The sequence below is a fragment of the Pleurodeles waltl genome, chromosome 7 (assembly GCF_031143425.1).
Source record: "Pleurodeles waltl isolate 20211129_DDA chromosome 7, aPleWal1.hap1.20221129, whole genome shotgun sequence".
NCBI classification, from domain to species: Eukaryota; Metazoa; Chordata; class Amphibia; order Caudata; family Salamandridae; genus Pleurodeles; species Pleurodeles waltl.
In genome coordinates, this window is record NC_090446.1 from 1,446,281,558 (window position 1) to 1,446,301,456 (window position 19,899).

Sequence of the window (19,899 nt, forward strand, 5' to 3'; positions counted from 1 at the left end):
CTACCAGGGACAGGGAAGAAGTTCCCTGTCACTGATAGGGCCTACCGCCATGGTTTTTGTGGTGTTACCAATGCCACAAAAACCATGGTGGTAGGCAGGGTCATGATACTGCCGGCAGCACAATAGCGGCTGCCGGGCTGGAGATTGTTATCTCCAGCCCAGCAGCTGCTACCGCCATGGTGGTCATAGTGGTACATTGGTGGGTTGGCTTCAGCCAACCCGCCAATGTCATAATGTGGTGGTAAGTACCACCACATTATCTCCGACCGCCAGGGTCATAATGACCCCCATGGTCTCCCTTTGTCTAAAAAAAAAGTACAAATAGTAATATGGTGTCTTTGTGTAATGTAACTGGTGCTGATGGAAAAGGTTGTGCTAAATAAAACTGCCAAAAAAGGACTCCTCTAGAACTATTAGTTGAGAAGGAAATACAAAAAGCCAAAGAGATGGACTCCTATTACATTGGAGAAGCAGCAGGGTGTTACTACACTCAAGTTTTTGGGGGAGACAGCAGAACTTAATTCAATATACTTCTGCCAACTTTTTTCACTGTTCTAGGCCAATGTGTAAAAGTGTGGGGTGGGTGGGGGGCATTTACTAGGACAGCATGTGGTGAACTGTGTATTTTAAAACCATACCAGCCAGGCCAGTAGGAATGATCTCAGCAAAACGGGACTTTAGAAAGATGTTTAGCAAACAGTGAATTTTAAAATACATTGGGCCAGTAGACCTTGCAGGATGTGGATTTTCTTGTTCTATTGTCTGGCATTATCTGTCACGTACTGCGCTGGACTTCTCACCTCTGGATTTCGGATTGGCGAATACACCAAGTCTTCTACAGGTCCTGGATACTCCCACATAAGGGCGACCCCTTCTAGTAGCCACAGTGCCGCTTGACAGGCTACACCAAAGCAGACCGTACCCTCCAGAAGGAGTCCCAGAGGGAAAAAAACCCAACACTGGGGAAAAAACCTCTAACAGGAACTCCTGAAGGAAAACAAGAAAAAACAGGACTTGACAACAGGAAACAAAAATAGGCAATATCCAGGGTAAAAGGCAGGAAAAAAAAGGAACAGGTAAAAATATTCCAAGGTAAAAGCAGGAACAAAGAACAGGCAAAAATCTCCCAAAGCAAAAGCAGGAACAAAGAACAGGCAAAAATCTTCCAAGGCAAAAAAGCAGGAACAAAGAACAGGAGCGAACAGCACAACCAGAAGGAAGTGTTTGCAACGCAAGGAGGAACAAGACTGACTGACTTATATACTGAGAAAAGGGAAGTGATATCACAGGAAAGGGAAGTTACACCATCTTGGATTGGGAAAAGCCCATAGACCAGTATAGGAAAAAGGAAGTAGTATAAAAGAAAAACAGAGCATGCTGGGACAAAAACACGAAGAAGACAAGATGGACACAACATGGATAGAGACAGGCAAAAGGACCAACAAAAAACCCACCACCAACAACAAAAGAAGAAAAAAGGCTACAAGTAAGTGTAGCGCGACCGGAAGCGAAATATATGCTTCCCAGAAAGCAAAGGCAAAAAACGCGAGGAACGGCGCTCCGAATATCGGTAGCGCGTTCCACCCGCGAGGACAGAAAGAGACGCCGCGTCAGAGCGCGGCGTTACAGTAGGTCCCCTCCCGAGGCACCAGGTTTGTCTGGATGATTGTCAAAAAACAGGCAAACCAAACGGGGAGCATGGACAGAGGAAGCATCCTCCCAAGAACAGTCACTGAGGGGGTATCCTTTCCAATGGACCAAAAACTGTAGCTTGCGTCGAAAAATTCTGGAATCACAGATCTCCTGGACTTCATACTCAGGCTGTCCGTTGATAGAAAGAGGAGGTGGACGTTGGAACTGACGATGGTAAGGATCAGGAACAAAGGGTTTTAACTGGGACACATGGAAAACAGGATGAACCCTCCAGGTATGAGGTAAGCGGAGACGCACAACTACAGGATTCAGGATGTGCGAAATTCGAAAGGGTACATAAAAACGTGGTATGAACTTATTGGTTGAAAACCGGGATGGTAGAAATCTGGAAGAAAGCCATACCTTGTGGCCCACTTGATACAAAGGTGCGGCTTGCCGATAACGATCCGCCTTTTGCTTCATAGCTTGTTTCGAAGCTAGGAGAGTTGTGTGAAGTAGGCCCTGGATTTGACGGATCTGTCGTGAAAAAGAAGTGACTGCAGGCACAGAAGAGGATGTTCGAGAAACAGTAGTGAAAGTCCTCGGATGAAATCCATAAGTACAATAAAAGGGTGTGGTCTTGGTCGCACTATGTATTGTGTTGTTATAGGAGAACTCGGCAAGAGCAAGACATTCCGACCAATTGCTTTGTGTGGCATTACAGTAACATCTCAGATACTGCTGAAGTTCTTGATTCACTCGTTCAGTTTGCCCATTCGTTTGTGGATGGAAACCCGAGGATAAAGAAATCTCAATGTTAAAGAAGGCACAAAAGGCTCTCCAGAAACGTGATACATATTGAGGCTCTCTGTCCGAAATGACCTCTTGAGGAAGACCTTGGAGGCGAAAAATATCCTGTAGAAAAATGCGACTCATTTCTGAGGCCGTTGGTAGTTTCTTCAAGGCTGAAAAATGGGCCATCTTGGTGAATGAATCTACAGTCACCATGATTACTTGGTTACCAGAGGAGGTAGGTAGAGAGCATATGAAATCCGTGGATAGAGTACACCAAGGAGCGGAAGGAACCGGTAAAGGTCTTAATAAACCTGCCACCTTAGTTCGGGGTGTCTTAGTCTGGGCACAGACTGGGCATGCTGACAAATAGGTTTCAGTGTCTGTCTTTAGCGACGGCACCAAAAAGATCGCTGCAGCAGCTCCTGGGTCTTCCTGATACCTCGATGACCGGCTATAGGAGAATCATGGCACATTTGCAGGGCTTCTGTCTGCACTTTCTTGGTAGGTAGGAAAAGAGCATGTTGATGATAGAAGTAGTTGACCTTCTTCTGCAAAAAAGGAGTCACTTTATCCCATTCTGAAGCAGACAGAAACTGGTACTCGGATTGAATGCATTCTTGAAAAGATTGAGTAGCTCCGATGATCCTGCTAGCCTCAATAAGATGTGGAGAGGAGTTCTGGGCTATGCCAGGATATCTGCGGGATAAGGCATCTGCCACTAAATTCTGGGAACCAGGTATGTACGTGATCACGAAATCGTACTGGCTAAAGAAGAAAGCCCATCGAGCCTGACGACTGTTGCGACACTGAAAGCTCCGAAGACACTGGAGATTACGGTGATCAGTCCTAGCTTCAAAAGGCTCTCTGGGACCCATCAGGAAATGCCTCCATTCCTTACAAGCTACTTTAAGAGCGAGTAGTTCACGTTCCAGTACAGAATAATTTCGTTCAGCCTCTGATAGAATATGAGACAGATAAAAGATAGGATGTTCCAATCCATCATTGTCTTGCTTCTGCAGCAGAACTGCTCCAATAGCTCTGTCTGAGGCATCAGTCACAACTATAAATTTCTTGGTATTGTCAGGATGACGCAACACGGGTGCTTGGGTAAAGGCTGTCTTTAATTCTTGAAACGCGCGTTCAGCCTCCTTGGTCCAAATGAAACCCTTCTTCACGTTCTCTTTCTTAATTGTTTGTGTTATGAAACTTCGTAGGTGGGCAAAGTTCTGAATAAACTGACGATAAAAGTTTGATAAACCAAGAAAACATAGCGTTTCTTTAATGGACGTTGGAGAAGGCCAGTCTAATATGGCACTGACCTTGTCAGGATCCATGAATATTCCGTGTTGATTAATACAAAACCCGAGATACCTTACTTCAGATTTATGGAACTCACACTTCTCAGGTTTACAAAACAATTGGTTCTTCTTGAGTCTTTCCAGGACTTGCAAGACATGATCTACATGGTGCTCAGGATCACGGGAATATATCAAGATATCATCCAAATAAATGACCACATATTGGTTGAGTATATCAGAGAAAACTGAATCCATAAATCGTTGAAAAACAGAAGGGGCGTTGGTCAGTCCAAAGGGCATAACACGATATTCATAGTGCCCAAAAGGGGTACGGAAAGCAGTCTTCCATTCATCTCCTTCCTTGATCCGAAGGAGATGATAGGCACCCCGTAAGTCTAATTTAGTAAATATCTTGGCTCCTTGAATGGCATCCAATATATCTCTGATTAAAGGCAGTGGATATCTGTCCTTAATCGTTATTCTGTTGAGTTCACGAAAGTCCACACAAGGACGCAGATCCTTGGTATTCTTTGGGACGAAGAAGAGAGGAGCCCCAGCGGGGGATGTGGAAGGAGCAATCAAACCGTTGTGTAAGTTGTCATCTAAATATTCCCTTAGCACCTTCTTTTCTTGGTCTGTCAGAGAATACATTCGACCGAAAGGGGCGACTTCATCAGGAATTAAAGGAATAGCACAGTCATAACTGCGATGAGGTGGCAAAATAGGATTACTAGGTTTCTGAAAAATCCTCATATATTCCTGATAACAATCTGGAACCCCCTGGATAATATTGATAGAGTTAGTGTTATCCTTAGTTGACTGACAAGACCTTTTTGGAGTCCAATAAGAAGTAGTGGAATAACAATTCTGTTGACAAAATGAAGACGTTAGGGATATAGTTTGTGTTTCCCAATTGATATAGGGGTTGTGACGGGCTAACCAGGGAATTCCCAAAATCATGATGTGATTTGGTGAGGCTATGAGATCAAAGGCAACGTGTTCTTGATGCCCCCCAAATGTCAAACAAAGAGTAGGAGTTGAGGCCACCACAGGTCCTGAGGTTAACGGAGAGCCATCCACCGTGTGAACCTGCTCAGGAGTTTCTTTAGGAATGCGGGGAATTCCTTTACTCGTAGCCCAGGTCTCATCCAGATAGAGTCCACTGGCTCCACAATCATGGAGAGCCAGAAGATGTTCTTCTTGATCTTGTGAACTTTGTAACTTGACAGAGAGGATAAACAGGGTGGACATGCTTTCTTTGGAGGAACATATTGATGGTACTTCAGCTCCTCCCGTCTCCTTCCTCCTTACAGGGGACGGGAGCTGGCGTTTCCCGCAGGCCTTGAGGGACGTACCGGACAACTACGGATCAGGTGGCCAGCCTTACCACAGTATAGGCAAAGTTCCCTTCGTCGTCGTTCCTCCCTTTCTGACTCCGTCAATGGCCCACGAACCATATCTATCTGCATGGGCTCTTCATGGGGAGGTGGAGAGGCTTCAGATGGACTATCTTCCGTTCGCCGACTGCTAGCACGGAAGGTACCGGACTGGTATGGAGCTCTAGTTCTACGTTTTTCCATCTTGCGCTCTCGAAGTCTATACTCGATGTTCATAGATTGATCCATTAATTGTTTCAAAGAACAAGCTGGAGAAGAGTGTACAAGCTCATCTTTAATATCTTCACGCAGGCCTCGGCGGAAAAGGGTTACGAAAGTGCGTTCTACCCAGGAGGTTTCAGCTGCCAGCTGTTTGAAGCAGGTTATATACTGCAGTACATCCTGATTACCCTGCTGAATGTCACATAAGGCTTCTTCAGCTGCTGCTTCTACCCCAGGTCTCTCAAACATTTGTTTGAAAACAGTCAGGAAAGCGGAATAGTTAGCCAGGACTGGATCATCTGCAGAAACCAGAGGAGTCGCCCAAGCAAGCGCTGGACCAGACAAGGCACTGATCAGATAGCCCACCTTAGCCTTATCCGAAGAAAACTGGAGTGGACGAAAGGTAAAGAAAACCGTCAGAGTGTCCAAAAATTCCTTCATCTTTAAACGATCTCCTTAATATCGAGGAATAGTAGCAGATACAGGGGGTATGTCCATTGATCGGGAAGACAAGACCTGTTGTAGCGCAGTGTTCTCTGCCCGTAACTGTTGTAACTCTTGGGCTTGTTGTTGGACAGTCTGTAACATGGCTTGAGCATTTTCTGACGCCTCTCCCTGTGGATCTTCCATGGCGCTTTCGCAACGCAGAATCTTTTGGCGTTGCAATCTGTCACGTACTGCTCTGGACTTCTCACCTCTGGATTTCGGATTGGCGAATACACCAAGTCTTCTACAGGTCCTGGATGCTCCCAGACAAGGGCGACCCCTTCTAGTAGCCACAGTGCCGCTTCACAGGCTACGCCAAAGCAGACCGTACCCTCCAGAAGGAGTCCCAGAGGGGAAAAAAACCAACACTGGGGAAAAAACCTCTAACAGGAACTCCTGAAGGAAAACAAGAAAAAACAGGACTTGACAACAGGAAACAAAAATAGGCAATATCCAGGGTAAAAGGCAGGAAAAAAAGGAACAGGTAAAAATATTCCAAGGTAAAAGCAGGAACAAAGAACAGGCAAAAATCTCCCAAAGCAAAAGCAGGAACAAAGAACAGGCAAAAATCTTCCAAGGCAAAAAAGCAGGAACAAAGAACTGGAGCGAACAGCACAACCAGAAGGAAGTGTTTGCAACGCAAGGAGGAACAAGACTGACTGACTTATATACTGAGAAAAGGGAAGTGACATCACAGGAAAGGGAAGTTACACCATCTTGGATTGGGAAAAGCCCATAGACCAGTATAGGAAAAAGGAAGTAGTATAAAAGAAAAACAGAGCATGCTGGGACAAAAACACGAAGAAGACAAGATGGACACAACATGGATAGAGACAGGCAAAAGGACCAACAAAAAACCCACCACCAACAACAAAAGAAGAAAAAAGGCTACAAGTAAGTGTAGCGCGACCGGAAGCGAAATATATGCTTCCCAGAAAGCATAGGCAAAAAACGCGGGGAACGGCGCTCCGAATATCGGTAGCATGTTCCACCCGCGAGGACAGAAAGAGACGCCGCGTCAGAGCGCGGCGTTACATTATCTGTGTTTTTTTTATTTTAAAACACACTAGGCCAGTTGGATACGACATTAAAATGATTGAAAATATTTGAGCATTCTATTAAAAAAGTAGCGGCAAGTAACATAATCTAAGTAAAAATTGTTTAGTTATTTTAATTTCATATTGCACTTACATGCATTTAAGACCTTTACACTATTTACTGAATGGCGTGATAGTGAAGTCGAAAACGTATTGCTGTCGTGGGGGGAAGAATGTCCCAGGTGCATGCACTAGAACAGATAGAAAGTTGAATATGAACTTCACAGAACTACATGATAACTCAAAGTTACACCTTCCATCAAATATTCTTGGGTTTGATATAATGTGTCCCTCCAGCTTGTAAAGTTAACTCAAAAAGATATTGGATCCACGGTGCCATTCCAGCATACAAGATATACCCAAATTTACAACTTACCCATGAACACTGGTTAAAACTGAATAATAGTACTCTTTATGAAAATAAGTAGCAGCAGTGCAAAGTATAGTTTGGCTACCAACTGCAATTGTTGTGGATGATTTTTTACATATGGTTTTACAAATGGAATTGTGAGCATTTTCTGCCAAATTCTTTTGTGAGGTGAAGGGATCATGAAAGAGGAATGCTTGAAGAAATGCTTAGAAGTAGCATAAGGCATCTTGCAGAAGGTATGGTGTGGAAAATAAGAAACAAAACCAAAAAAGGTTTTGGACAAATTGGAGCAATCAGTGTGAGTAAGAGTGAGACATACAGACATTTCATTCACAGAGGTAGAGTTCTGAGTAGGAGGCAAGTACCCCAAAACAGTAAATATATATGCATTTGTCATTATCCATTTCAAGCACTGCCTGCTAACTAAATCCTTTCCCTCCAACCACTGTCAACCTTGGTATAAGATATGACTTCTATTCCAGAAGAATATTTTCTCTCACTCAACTGAATATGCCAACTAGGAAGACTCATTGTGTGCAGCATGAGGACAGTTTAGTGCCTCTGAGTGGCTTAGTAAAGACTGCCCTACAATATCTTGAAAAGCTCAAACTGCTTGATTTTTACAGTACTTTTAGCCTAACTCACTAGTGAAAAACTGACAGAGCTTTAAGAATCATACATTTTTGCATGTAATAAATATTGACCCATTATAGATCCAGATGTGTAGCTTGCAGTGCATTTTGGCGAAAAGGCTGTCTTTTTCTCATCAGCTGGACAGATTTTTTTTCTGATTGACATTCTCTCTTTCTTCTCTTTCTCCCTTCTCTAGCTCTCACTCTTCTTAATTCTCTTACTCTCTTCTCCTGATCCTCTCTCTGTCTGAGTCTCTTCTTCATTTGCCTACTTTCTCTCACTGTTGGTTGCCTTCTCTATCCAGTCTGTCTTGCCGAAACTGTTTTTGATTTGCCTGGACTGTCCCAGTTTTTCACCACCTGCCCCAGAAGATTTCAGGAAATTAGCTCTCTCATTACGAGCCATGCAAAGGCTGGTGGAAGGGGGAATAGGGGAATCCCCAGGGCAGCCCCAGGCAGATTACAACCACAGAGACCGCCAGGCTGTTGACTGGCGGCACCCTGGTGGCGCCGGTGGTCCGATCGTGGCACTTTCATCACAGTCGTGATGTCAGGGTCAGATTGCCACTTTCGCAGCAGCCGGACCACAACTGTGACCCTGGCGGTCATAATGAGACCCTAGGTCATGTCCCGATTTTTAGGGAGGGTCGACTGAAAACCGTTGGAGGTGCCTTTTTATGTTTTCCAAAGCATGAATAGTTAGCCGCTTTTATAAGAAAGCAATGTAATTAACAGGCATGATACTCGCATTTTATTTATGTTTAGTGCCAGTAGTATAAGGGGATACCTTTCATCAAACTTTTTTTGACAGGTGCCCCTGCCCTGTGATGATATAGGCAATGACGTGGGTGCCCCGCTCCATGATGACGTAGGCAATGATGTAGGTGTAGGTGAGTTACATGGGTTGTGACATCAGGGGGTCACGTGTTAGTCATGGGGCAGGGTCCTACCCCCTGTGTCTAGGTCAATTGGCAGTGTAAAATGAGGGCCCTGCTGGTCTGCATCCTGTTTCAGAGCCTAGAAGGACAAGTCTGGACATGTCACTCATTCAGGACTAAGTGGCTACTTGGGGGCTTCCTCACAGGGGGGAGCATTGGGAGTGTAGGGCCAAACCTCCACACTGCTGGCTAATCCAAAAAGAGGGGCGGGGCAAATGCTGCAAAAGTCGTGACATATGGTTAGCGTTACGTGTAACCCCTCAACGTATCAGAGCCATCAAGGCGAGTATGTGACCGCTATGTGTTGTAGAGGGGTACGCCCTTTTTGAACCATTGAATACATATAAGGAGGCGGCTAGTGCAGCATGCCAAACCGTGAACCATTTCTGAAATACGTTGTCAATCCAATATGAAGAGATACAGTCAGCTCACCAGAAAAGCCACCTCCTCAGGGGCCCAGAACACTATCAATAGATATGATCGGACCCTAACGCCTCTGGTGTTGGATGAGCATGCACAGCAGGGTGACCCTAATGAAGGGGGTTCCGATGTTAGCGGTTTTCAAGAGGAAGTTTGTCAGCGGCTTAAAAAGTTCAGCCTCAAGAATTTGCTGCAACTGATATCCCCTATTAAGGTTGACAGCAGCGGCAGCAAAGCCTCAACAGATGAATTAAATGATGCAGTCAACTTCATCAACACTGAAGATGATGAAGAAGGTACAGAACCACCGAATTTGCCAGTCTATGAAGATATGGGCTTTCAGGAGGACCCTGATCCAGAGGCAGTCGTCATACAGCCGGCAAGTGTAAACTCCGAAGCTGCTTATACACCAATGGACCTATGCAACTCGCAAGATTTCAGAGCAGCCGCTGAGTGTAGCGAAAATGCTGAGGTTGGTAAAAAAAAACTCAATAGACAATTATCGTTTATTCGCTGATATCATCATTTTATCTAATAGTTTGTCTTTTGCTTTCTGTTTGAACCGTAGAAAACAACTGCAAAAAGAGATGCTCTAGAGGGGTCTACGCCAAAGGTTAACAACGTAAACTTTTACTGCTTTTGCTGTTCCAGACAGTCTGAAAGTATTACAAGCCAGAACAAAGAGCCGCGTAAGAAATGTGTTTGCACCTACAATAGCATCGATTTTGAAACTGAAACTCCGGGCATACCCTATGACGCCATATGGCCTGTTCAAGGTTTTGCAGCGACCGTTGTGAACACATGTGTTAAACGTGGCTATTATAAACTGTGTTACAGGCATAAAATTAGCGAGCCACAGCAGGAGGCTCACAATTGTCTATACGAGTCTTACACTGCAAGAACAATTCGAAACATATGTAGACGGATAGAGTATGTGAGTTGTTAAGGGTGGTGTACGGGTTGTCAGCAGTGAAGAAATGTGTCCACGCTGATATGATTAAGGTCTTGGCATCACCGGTCAATAAGATCTGTTGAGCCCTGTTCAAAGCTCGAAAGTATGCAGGGGCTGTGCACCTATTTTGACAAAAGCTTGATAGAAGGGGTCCTAGAAAGATGAATGGATGATATTTATTATAAAAATAGAAGAATGAGGTATTTAGCCCCACGAAAGTTGTTTTAAGAAAAAAATACAGAGGTCGTGGATAGCGGACCATAACTGTGTTATTTAAGGCTAAATACTTACTCACTTTTAGGACGAGAATCAGAGTGTCGCGGTGCAAGATGTCTATGAGTTACACCCAAGATACATCTGTATCAGGAGATTAATATATGTGCTGGTTAAAGAAAGAATAGCTGAAATACACCCTGTGACTCTGCGTTATCTGAACATTTTGGAACCTCCGGCTGCATTGCAGAGAGACAACCCTGTGTGTATCAACATCTGGTGTATCAACGTGTGGCTACCCGCAACGGATAAATACTGGAGCGCATACAAAGGCTGTGTGCGTGAGTTAAGACTTTCACCATTGACCGGGCTACGCAGTGCTTTGGAACTCATGACTGAAGATTATTTCACAAATAAAGGTTCTGTATTGTTTGACCTAGAACTGTTGAATGCTGTCAGTATGCTGTGTGTCCAGAGTTATAGGCGGGGGTGCGGAAAGTCATGTCTAGAGCTATTGAGTGTATAGCTATAAAAATATCAAAGCTTGTGACGCTGAGACCTAGTAGTGGGGGTTAGCTGAGGGTGATTCTCTTTTACCCTGACTAGAGTGAGGGTCATCGCTTGAACAGGGGGTAACCTGACTGTCAATCAAATACCCCATTTCTAACATCTGACATGTCCAGACTTGTCCTCTTAGGCTCTGAAACAGGTTGCACACCAGCATGGCCCTCTTTTACACCACCCATAGACCTAGACACAGGGGCTAGGACCCTGCCACGTGACTAACACGTGACCTCCTGATGTCACAACCCACGTCATTGCTCACATTATTGCCTACGTCATCACGGGGCGGGGGCACCTGTCAAAAAAAGTTTGATGGAAGTTATCCCCTTATACTACTAGTGCCTCTTCTGTATTTCAGTGCTGATGAGCACTATCATTCTGTGCGTCTGACTTTAGTAAAATTGTAGTAGTTCTTCTATTTTTGTGAAATGTCCGAATTTTGGGCTTTAAAATTATGGCCACCTTAACTTTCAGACATCTCTCCTCATTCATTGGTCTGGTGCTTGGTTCTCATTTTTTCCGCTCAATATGGCATAGAACATCGGGAAGCCCTTTTAGCCAGTGGGTGTTGCGCCCTTGGGAAGCAGTAAACCACAGTTCTTTAGCACTCTGCGATGCCACATGGGTTGTAAGGAACATGTTAGCGATCCTGGAACCTGAAATAATCAAAAATAAAAGACAGCCACCTAACCAGGGCATGGATTAAACATGGAGCACTACAAGTAGCACTGAGTGGCTGACAGCAGTGCTTGGGGACCTGGAGGGCCTTCAAATAGAAGTGTCTGTGAAGGTAAAATATAATGTATTTTAAAAAACAAAGACTACACGGGTATTGACAGTGAAGTAGAAGTACTTTTATGCTGGATATAAACATTGTGCACAAATTAAATGCAGTCACTCACAAACGAGAAAAACAGGGGCTCAAGTGGGTTGCTCCATTGCCCCATCTGGTACATTGTGGTGGGCAGTAGCAAAGTATAAATGGCAATGTAACTGACCAATAGATGAAGAGCACTGACCACAAGCCCCTATATGTAAGTGTATTATGCATTATTTGTTTTAATTATAGTCTGGCGAGCCAACTAAAGCTGTTTCAGAGGCCAAACCTAAAAATCCTCCTCCACTTGGGAAGAAAACAGGCAGGCACTGGTCCTCCTGTATTTATCTTAATAACAATACTTGCTCCATAAAAAGAAAAAAAAACATTTCAGTGCTTATTGATTGCATTTCTTCTATCATATGCTTTGTGAGGATGTTCTAAAATACATTTCTTGTTAAATGTTAGCTTCACTTGAAAGTACTCGAGTTTAAATTGCTCAGATGGCTCATAGGGAGTGTTCTTATTTGTTGTACCACTAGGGGACTGCTGAGCCTTTCCTTTAACATGAAGACTCCTGTCACTTCTCTCATGATTGTCTTATGATCTCTTCTTTCAGGTTAATGGGGTCCGATCTCTTATCCCGGCCCATTTCCTTGATGGCAAGGTCGCTGTTTTCCAGAGTGGGTTCATGATCACAGTCCATATTGACTTTGGGATTGTTGTATCTTTCGATGGTCTCTACCATGTGACAACCACGATTCCCCAGAGTTACTTTAACTTCACCTGCGGATTGTGTGGAACACCTAAGAGAGACCCCTCCAATGACCTGCAGACAAGGAATGGTTCTCAGGATGCCTCGCTTCAGATCTTTGCAAAGACCTGGCGGGAACTCTCCAACAACAGCTCAGAGTGCCAGATTTACCCTGTTGTGCCAGCGTGTAGTGAGAAGTGGAAAAGGACCTACTCTACAAGTGCCTATTGTGGGATCATAGCTGAACCTAAGGGTCCCTTCAGTGAGTGCACACAGGCCCTTCCCTCACACAATTTCCTGGGGAGTTGTGTGCAAGAACTTTGTGCCTCGAATGGGACGCGTGAAGTGCTATGTCATGTGCTGACCTCCTATGTGCAGCAATGCCAGGCAGCAAATATTACTGTCCAAGACTGGAGGAAAAAAGAATTCTGTGGTAAGTCGCTGCTCATTCACATGTTAAAATAGGCCAACCTGGGCTTGACAGGTAGTCTCAGACATCAAAGTGTTGCCTTAAAGACAATTTGGAAATCCAAAGCCTGGGCCTGTATCATCTGTGTAACGTGATAGCTAAAGAAGAAACTTCTACTATGTGAATGACCAAAAAGACAGTGTTACTGGTTAAGGGCTGTTACCCGGGAATCTGCATATTTATTTAGAGAGATAGCACTGCTTTTTCAGCAGTAGAACTGCAAGGCCTGTGCGAAATAACAGATCCCTCTGCCATCAAAGGATTGAGATTGTAGAATGTGTGTCACCTTAAGGATAGCTATCCTATCGGATGGAAGTGAACTATTATCTAAGGAGTGAGTCTTTGATAGTCAGATAATCGAAGGTGTGAGCCAATAGGATAGGGATGGGCCTATAACATCCATATAATTACCTGTATAAACCTGTATCTAATTAATGTGCATGTGTTAGACCTTGCATACTTAGCGTGGTTTCCTCCTAACGTTTTGCATTCAGACCTACTGTTTTTGCTGATTTCGTTTTTGCTGGCCTTAGTATTCTGCACACTTTACCACTGGTAACCAGTGCTAAAATGCTGCTACTCTTTCTCTAAAAACTTTTAAGTTTTACATGTCCAAGTAGTGAAACACTCATATTCATTATTCACTACTGCAAGGCTTATCTCTCCCATAGTATAACATTGGAGTTGCCTTATTACATTTTCTAAATGTAATTTCCAAATGGGAAGAGGTAATTGGTTCATGTTTGGTTTTTCTGGAATCCTCATTTAAAATCGTAACTTATGGTGAAGTTGGATTTTAAATTAGAATTTTGAAAATGCCACTGTTGGAAAATTGGCATTTGCTTGCCTTAGCCATTTGGTGCCTGCAGCCTGTCTCTGGTCACATAACTGGGTGTAGCTGGCAGTTGTGCTTTGTGTATTTCTCTTAGACAGCCAGCACAAAGGGAGTTTAGGTGTGGTTTTTATGGGTCATTACAGGCAGGGTGGGTGGGAAGAGCTTCCCCCACTTCAAAGGCGCAACTTTGTATGAAAGGAGAACCGCAGACACCACCACTTCACTACACTTCTGGACCAGTCCATATTCTGCCAGGAAGGAGGACTGCTGTGTTGCTGAAGGACTGCCAGTGTGCTGGACTGTACTCTGCTGGTCTCCTGATTTGCTATACTGACCTGCTACCCTCTTGTCTGAGTGAGACAGACTGGACCTGCATCTCTCTTGAATCCAGAACCCAGAGTGACTCCAAAGGCTGGTTAGCCTGCCTCCTTATCTGAGGTCTCAGGGGCATAACAGACTTCTAACCACCCTGTTTCTGCGCCTGGACTCTGCCATCTTTGAGTTTGCCCTGCTAAGTGGTGCCAGCCCAGTCATAGACCCTTGGAAGTGGGCCTGAACTTGCTCTGTCAAACCCTACTGTGATCTTGATTGCAGGCCTTACTGCACAGCTGCCAGCCTCATTTTTGGGCAGTGCAAAGTCCTGCAAAGCCTCACTGCGCAACTGCCAGCCCATCTGAACTGACACACACAGTGAAGCCAAGCCCTGCAAGGTCTTCCCATGCAGATCTTCGGGACAGATGCAAAGTGATGCTGCACCCTTCAAGGCCTTGCCGCACAGCTCCCCGGGACCAACACAAAGTGATGGCAAGCCCCTCAAAGACTCGCTGCACAGTTTCTCGAAAGTGACACCGGATGATGCGAAGCCTCCCGAAGCAACATCACGCAGACCGTGAGCCAGGATTTAAAGTACTGTGTTCAGCTGCCCCAGTGAGTGTACAGTGAGTTCCTGTAGCCAGCCATGCTCCATCGCAGATAACCACAGTGGCGCTTTGGCATTTATGCGCTATATTCACCTAAATCTGTAAAATCGAATTTCTCAGAATCTACTGATTGGAATTTTGACTTTGTGGTCTTGTTTTAATTATTAACAAAAGGTACAGTTTTCTAACAGTGTGGGACACTTTTGTGTGTTTCACAGTTTTACTGTTTGAAGTGTTGCACAAATTCTTTACACATTGCCACTCATTTAAGCCTGACTGCTCTGTGACAAGCTATCAGGGGAAAAGCACAGGTTAGTTTGGGGACTGCTAGTGCCTTTTCCTGACTAGAATTGTGGTTGCTGCTTGACCAGGGCTCACACCCCAGTCAACCAGTAACGTAATTTCTAACAGCCTGTAAGATCTATATGATCTAAGGAATAAAACGGCACTGATATTGTGAGTCTGAAAGACCTTGAAACTATATGATAGCCCTACTATTGAAGACATTAGTCTGGAAGATCTGTATATTGAACAGCATTACATTTGAAGGAATGTGTAAAATTTGTTTAACTTAACGTAATGCAATGTTGAATATGTGGTGAAGCTGTAAAATAGTAAAAACTATGTAACAGCTCCACTATTTAAAGGATGAGTCTGTGAAATACGCACGACACAAAGGAATATTTCTGCTATCTGAGGCACCAACCTATAAAGTCTGTATAACATGAAGGGAGGCTCTTCTGTCTGAACTGAACCTGTAATGTGTGTTGCTTGAGGGAATCTGCTTCCAAGCAAGGATCGAGGCTTTTTCTGGGCCCAAGATATAATGTACCAGAATGTTAATTTCATGTTATCTGATGGATCGGTTACGTATGGTCTATGTCTATAAAATGTTCTTAGTGTGACATATAGTTAGTATTTAATGTTCTGCTGGTAAGCCTCATAATAAATGCACTACTAGATACTGTCCTGCAAGATAAGAAATGACATCTTCCACATATTTAGAGTTTGTAGCTCAGTGGTATATAGATGTATGCAGTAATGTTGTGCAAATATGAGCAGTAAGGAAAAGGGTATGCACCTGTAATGGTAATTGTTTATTGGCATTATTCATAAATGCACATGCTTGAATTATCCCGTTGTCGAGCTGGGAGTACCAAATAACACATCACAATAGCAGTCCAATGATAGACATATCCTAGAGGCTGTTACAATGGCTCATGAGACAGATACATCAAACATACAAAAACTGATGGGAGGAAGGCTTGCAAATTGTCTTACTGCTTGCAATTGCTCGGGGTACATTCCAATCAATTGTTCTTTTCCAACCATGCCACCTCCGTTTTGAGCCAGCCATATGCAAATCAGTCTTGACCCTGAAATATTAAGCATGTGGCATGGTAACTGGCACCGGGCATTTCTTATCCAGCAGATGAAACCACAGCTGACACTGCAGCCAGGGGCGTAGCTTCAGGGGGTGTTTGGGGTGTTACACCCACCTAAAAAAATGTATTTTGTAATATATAGTAGGGTACTAGTGCTTTCCGGTGGGTATGGCGAGGCCTGTGTCAGATTTCACCTGGGATTTTCACACACACACACACACAACTCGTCTCTGTTTTGAAAGTCTCTTACAAATGTTCGTTAGTTCGAAAAATAGCGTGTTTTAAGTACTCCTAGCAAGACGATGTGCCCCTTTAGCCCCCTCATGCCCTGCTTCTCATGTAATGTATTTTCACAATTTATGCCAGTGTGATAGTTGGTAAATCCCAAGTTCACCCTCCCCCCAATCTTACTCACCAAGCTACTCCCCTGACTGTGGCTTGATTCTGCATAACCTAGTGACACTTGCTCTAAATGTGGATGATGCTGGTTTGACTGACTTCTTTAGAGAGTCTTTGAAGTTGTAAAGGAAAGTCTCCATGGGCCAGATGTATAAACAAATTTCCTGGTTGGAAAAGCCTGCGATTCAGTAAATTGTAGGGTGTGCAACAAGTAAATGCCTCTTTTTAAATGTACTAAACCGATTTAGCGATTCAGTAACAGGTTACCAAATGGCTGAACCGGTATTTGGAAGAAGCATGTTCAGGGCACCCCTTCCTAACACTGATTCCTTCTGGTGTGATTTAATGTTTTAAGACTGAAATCCAGTTACAAAGCATTATTTTACCGACTACTGAACGGTAGCAGTAACCTGATTGCAAATGAGAAGGGATCCCCAGAGGTCTCTTTCCTCTGTGAATGGTCCAAAAACACATTTGTAGGAGTAGGCACACATGTTTTCTAACCACTTATTTTATGTGTAAGATTGATGACCTGTTTTTGATTGCAGAGGCCACATGTCCAAAGGACAGCGTTTATTACTTATGTGGTACGGCCTGCCCAGCCACCTGCACTGATCCCGAGGCCCCTCAGTTCTGCACCCAGCCATGCCGGGAGAGCTGCCTGTGTAAACCTCATTTCATCCTCAGTGCCGGTGTGTGCGTGCCTGTGGAGCGCTGTGGCTGCACCCTGGCTGGACATTACTACAAGCTGGGGAATGAAGTCTTACTGGGCGATCATTGCACTAGGAAGTGCACGTGCAGGGCTCCATCCCGGACCATGGAATGCGAGGGGCACAGCTGCGGCACGTATGAAACATGCAGTGTGGTAGACACAGTCAGGAGCTGCCACCCAGCACCCAATGGGACCTGCCGTCTATGGGGGGACCTAGACTACCACACCTATGATGGCCTCAACTACACCTACCACGGCGCCTGCAGATACACCCTCACCATGACCTGCGGACAGGTGGGGCCCCTCAGGGACTTCAGTGTGGAAGTGGAGAACTTAGGTAGAACAACCCCGGGGGCCTCCTGGGCACAGCTGGTGGAGGTGCAGGCATATGGACACCGCATTACCATTTCTGCATCAAGTAGCGGAAACGTTCAGGTAAGGACTGCACCCCAGAACGACTAGGTTACCAAGTGGTGTACCCCCACGAGTTTTGTTTCTACGAGGTTATGTCATTTAGTATTAATCACTCATATAATACCGACGCTTCATCGCTATTGCAAGAAATTCCTGCAGTAGAAAAGACTGGACACACATGCACACTAGTAGCAAAGATGATTGGATGACGTGTCCTTGACCCCAACACTAGAATGGTTCTTAACATTTACAAGCCATGGGGACGTGCGCTGGACTAATGATTAGGAACATGCCCTTCTTATCGCTGGGCATCTGTATTTCCAATACAAGTGAACTGTTTTAATCCAGGACAATTGGAGGCTTATGCCCCACTACGTATTCCTGATCACCAAGTATTCCACAATCACTGTGACCTTCTTACAGGCCAGCACCCGACTATACCATCTTAGACAGACCTCATTTAGAGTGACTTCAAGGTTAGGAATGATAGCTAGCTGAGAGAGTCATTAATGACCAATCTTGTCTGCACACCATTGATCAGGGCCCTCAACCTGATAATTGCACAAGGGTACCCTATCACCAACAGTTAAAGACATTGCATTTATCTGGATCGACCACAATAGACGATAACTACACCCGACACTAGCTGGAAGCAAGATATTCCACCGAACAAGAAGACTGTTACACAACTGGGATCTACCTAGGAATTCTATTTAGGACACAGCGATCTACATTTTTTAAAAGGGTCCTACTTTTTTATGACTTATTGTAAATATTTGCAGTATTTGCCCTAACAAAAATTATGTTTGTCCTTAAAAGAAAACGTGGTGGTTATAGGGACTTCAAAAATGGCTAAATCTTCTAAAGTTACAGGTTGATTATTTTAAATATCTGTTTTGTAGCCCTTCCCATTTACTAATCATATTTTCATCTTTCTCAACATGTAAAGCGTTGTTCTGCTCTTTTATTATATTCACACTATATCATACATACATTCATACGCTTTCTCATAAAGTATTGTATTAAATAATATATATATTTGATGGTGCTGTCCAACTTTTTCAACACTGACAGAACTATTTGATGGCAGTTCCTGCCAATGTTAGGGGACGTTTGTGGGCCAATGGACATCTCTAACTTTAGTGGATGGCATGTCATTTCATTGCAACAGGGTACTTTGCTCTGTCCCTCACAATAAAAAAATGGCCACCAAAAACACTGTAAAACCAATACCAATGTATCAATACAGTACCAATTATATAACCAAAAATGTTCATGACATATTCTCATTACGTTCAACTGTAGTTCTTTAGACACAAAAGGTAGCTTGCTGGCTGAAATACAAATCATTTTTCTCAATTAAATGAGTCTTTAGGTGAAGATCTAATTTGTTCATTAAACATCTTAACTTTGACTCGAAAGACAGAATTGTTCTAACCACACGCTAGAGAAATTTACAGCCTAGTCGTAAGTAAATGATGACTCAATATAATGATGCGATAGAACAGCCACCGAACATTTTTTGAAAAAGTGATGGGAACTTCTTGGTGGCTAAAACTTATTTTTCAGAAACTGAGTAATTCTATTCAGACTCTACAAAATAGGAGCTAAGTAAAAGACAGTGCATAAAGGCTTATTCACTTTGTTCATCCCAGGAAATACTTCTCTTCATAACACAAGTTTCAGTGGTTATCTCACAAAATTCATATTAATTTTGAGATACAAAATTTGCATATCAAATGTAAGCTTGAGCCTTTTTAACATTAGTAGGTGAAGGCCATTGCAAAATAGCTGAACCCTTTTTTGGTTCAAATCAAGATACTCCCCCTCTTTCTTCTAAAACCCACATTCCTTTGTTTGCAAGACAATAATGCTGCTTTAGTCTTTAAAACTCTAATCTGACATGTTTTTGACATTCTGCAAGACTCTGAAAACAATCAAATATCAACTAAATTCCACTATCTCAAGACTTCCTTCCTTCCTTTCGTCTCTCCTGTATACTATGTACAATCAACAGCAGTAAATCACCTTTCAAACTACATCAAAAACAGTCATCACAGCTCTTTCAACTCTGGACGTTTTATCTGCCAATTGACAAAATCAAGTCACATAAGCAAAAACTTATTTTCCACCTTTCAGAATATCTCACAATGTTTCCTCAGCTGTATAATCCAAGTTAGGATGCTCAAACATCTTATT

The 19,899-nt window shown here is 43.7% G+C and overlaps 1 protein-coding gene across 1 annotated transcript in view; it reads left to right on the forward strand.

Moving 5' to 3' along the window:
- The window catches only part of LOC138246462 (alpha-tectorin-like), a 270,914-nt gene that overhangs the window by 25,854 nt on the left and 225,161 nt on the right, over window positions 1-19,899 (forward strand). Inside the window, exons 2-3 of the mRNA XM_069201099.1 lie at window positions 12,432-12,999; window positions 17,123-17,721. Of these exons, the coding sequence (XP_069057200.1) occupies window positions 12,432-12,999; window positions 17,123-17,721 (1,167 nt within the window). The remainder of the gene's footprint in view (window positions 1-12,431; window positions 13,000-17,122; window positions 17,722-19,899) is intronic.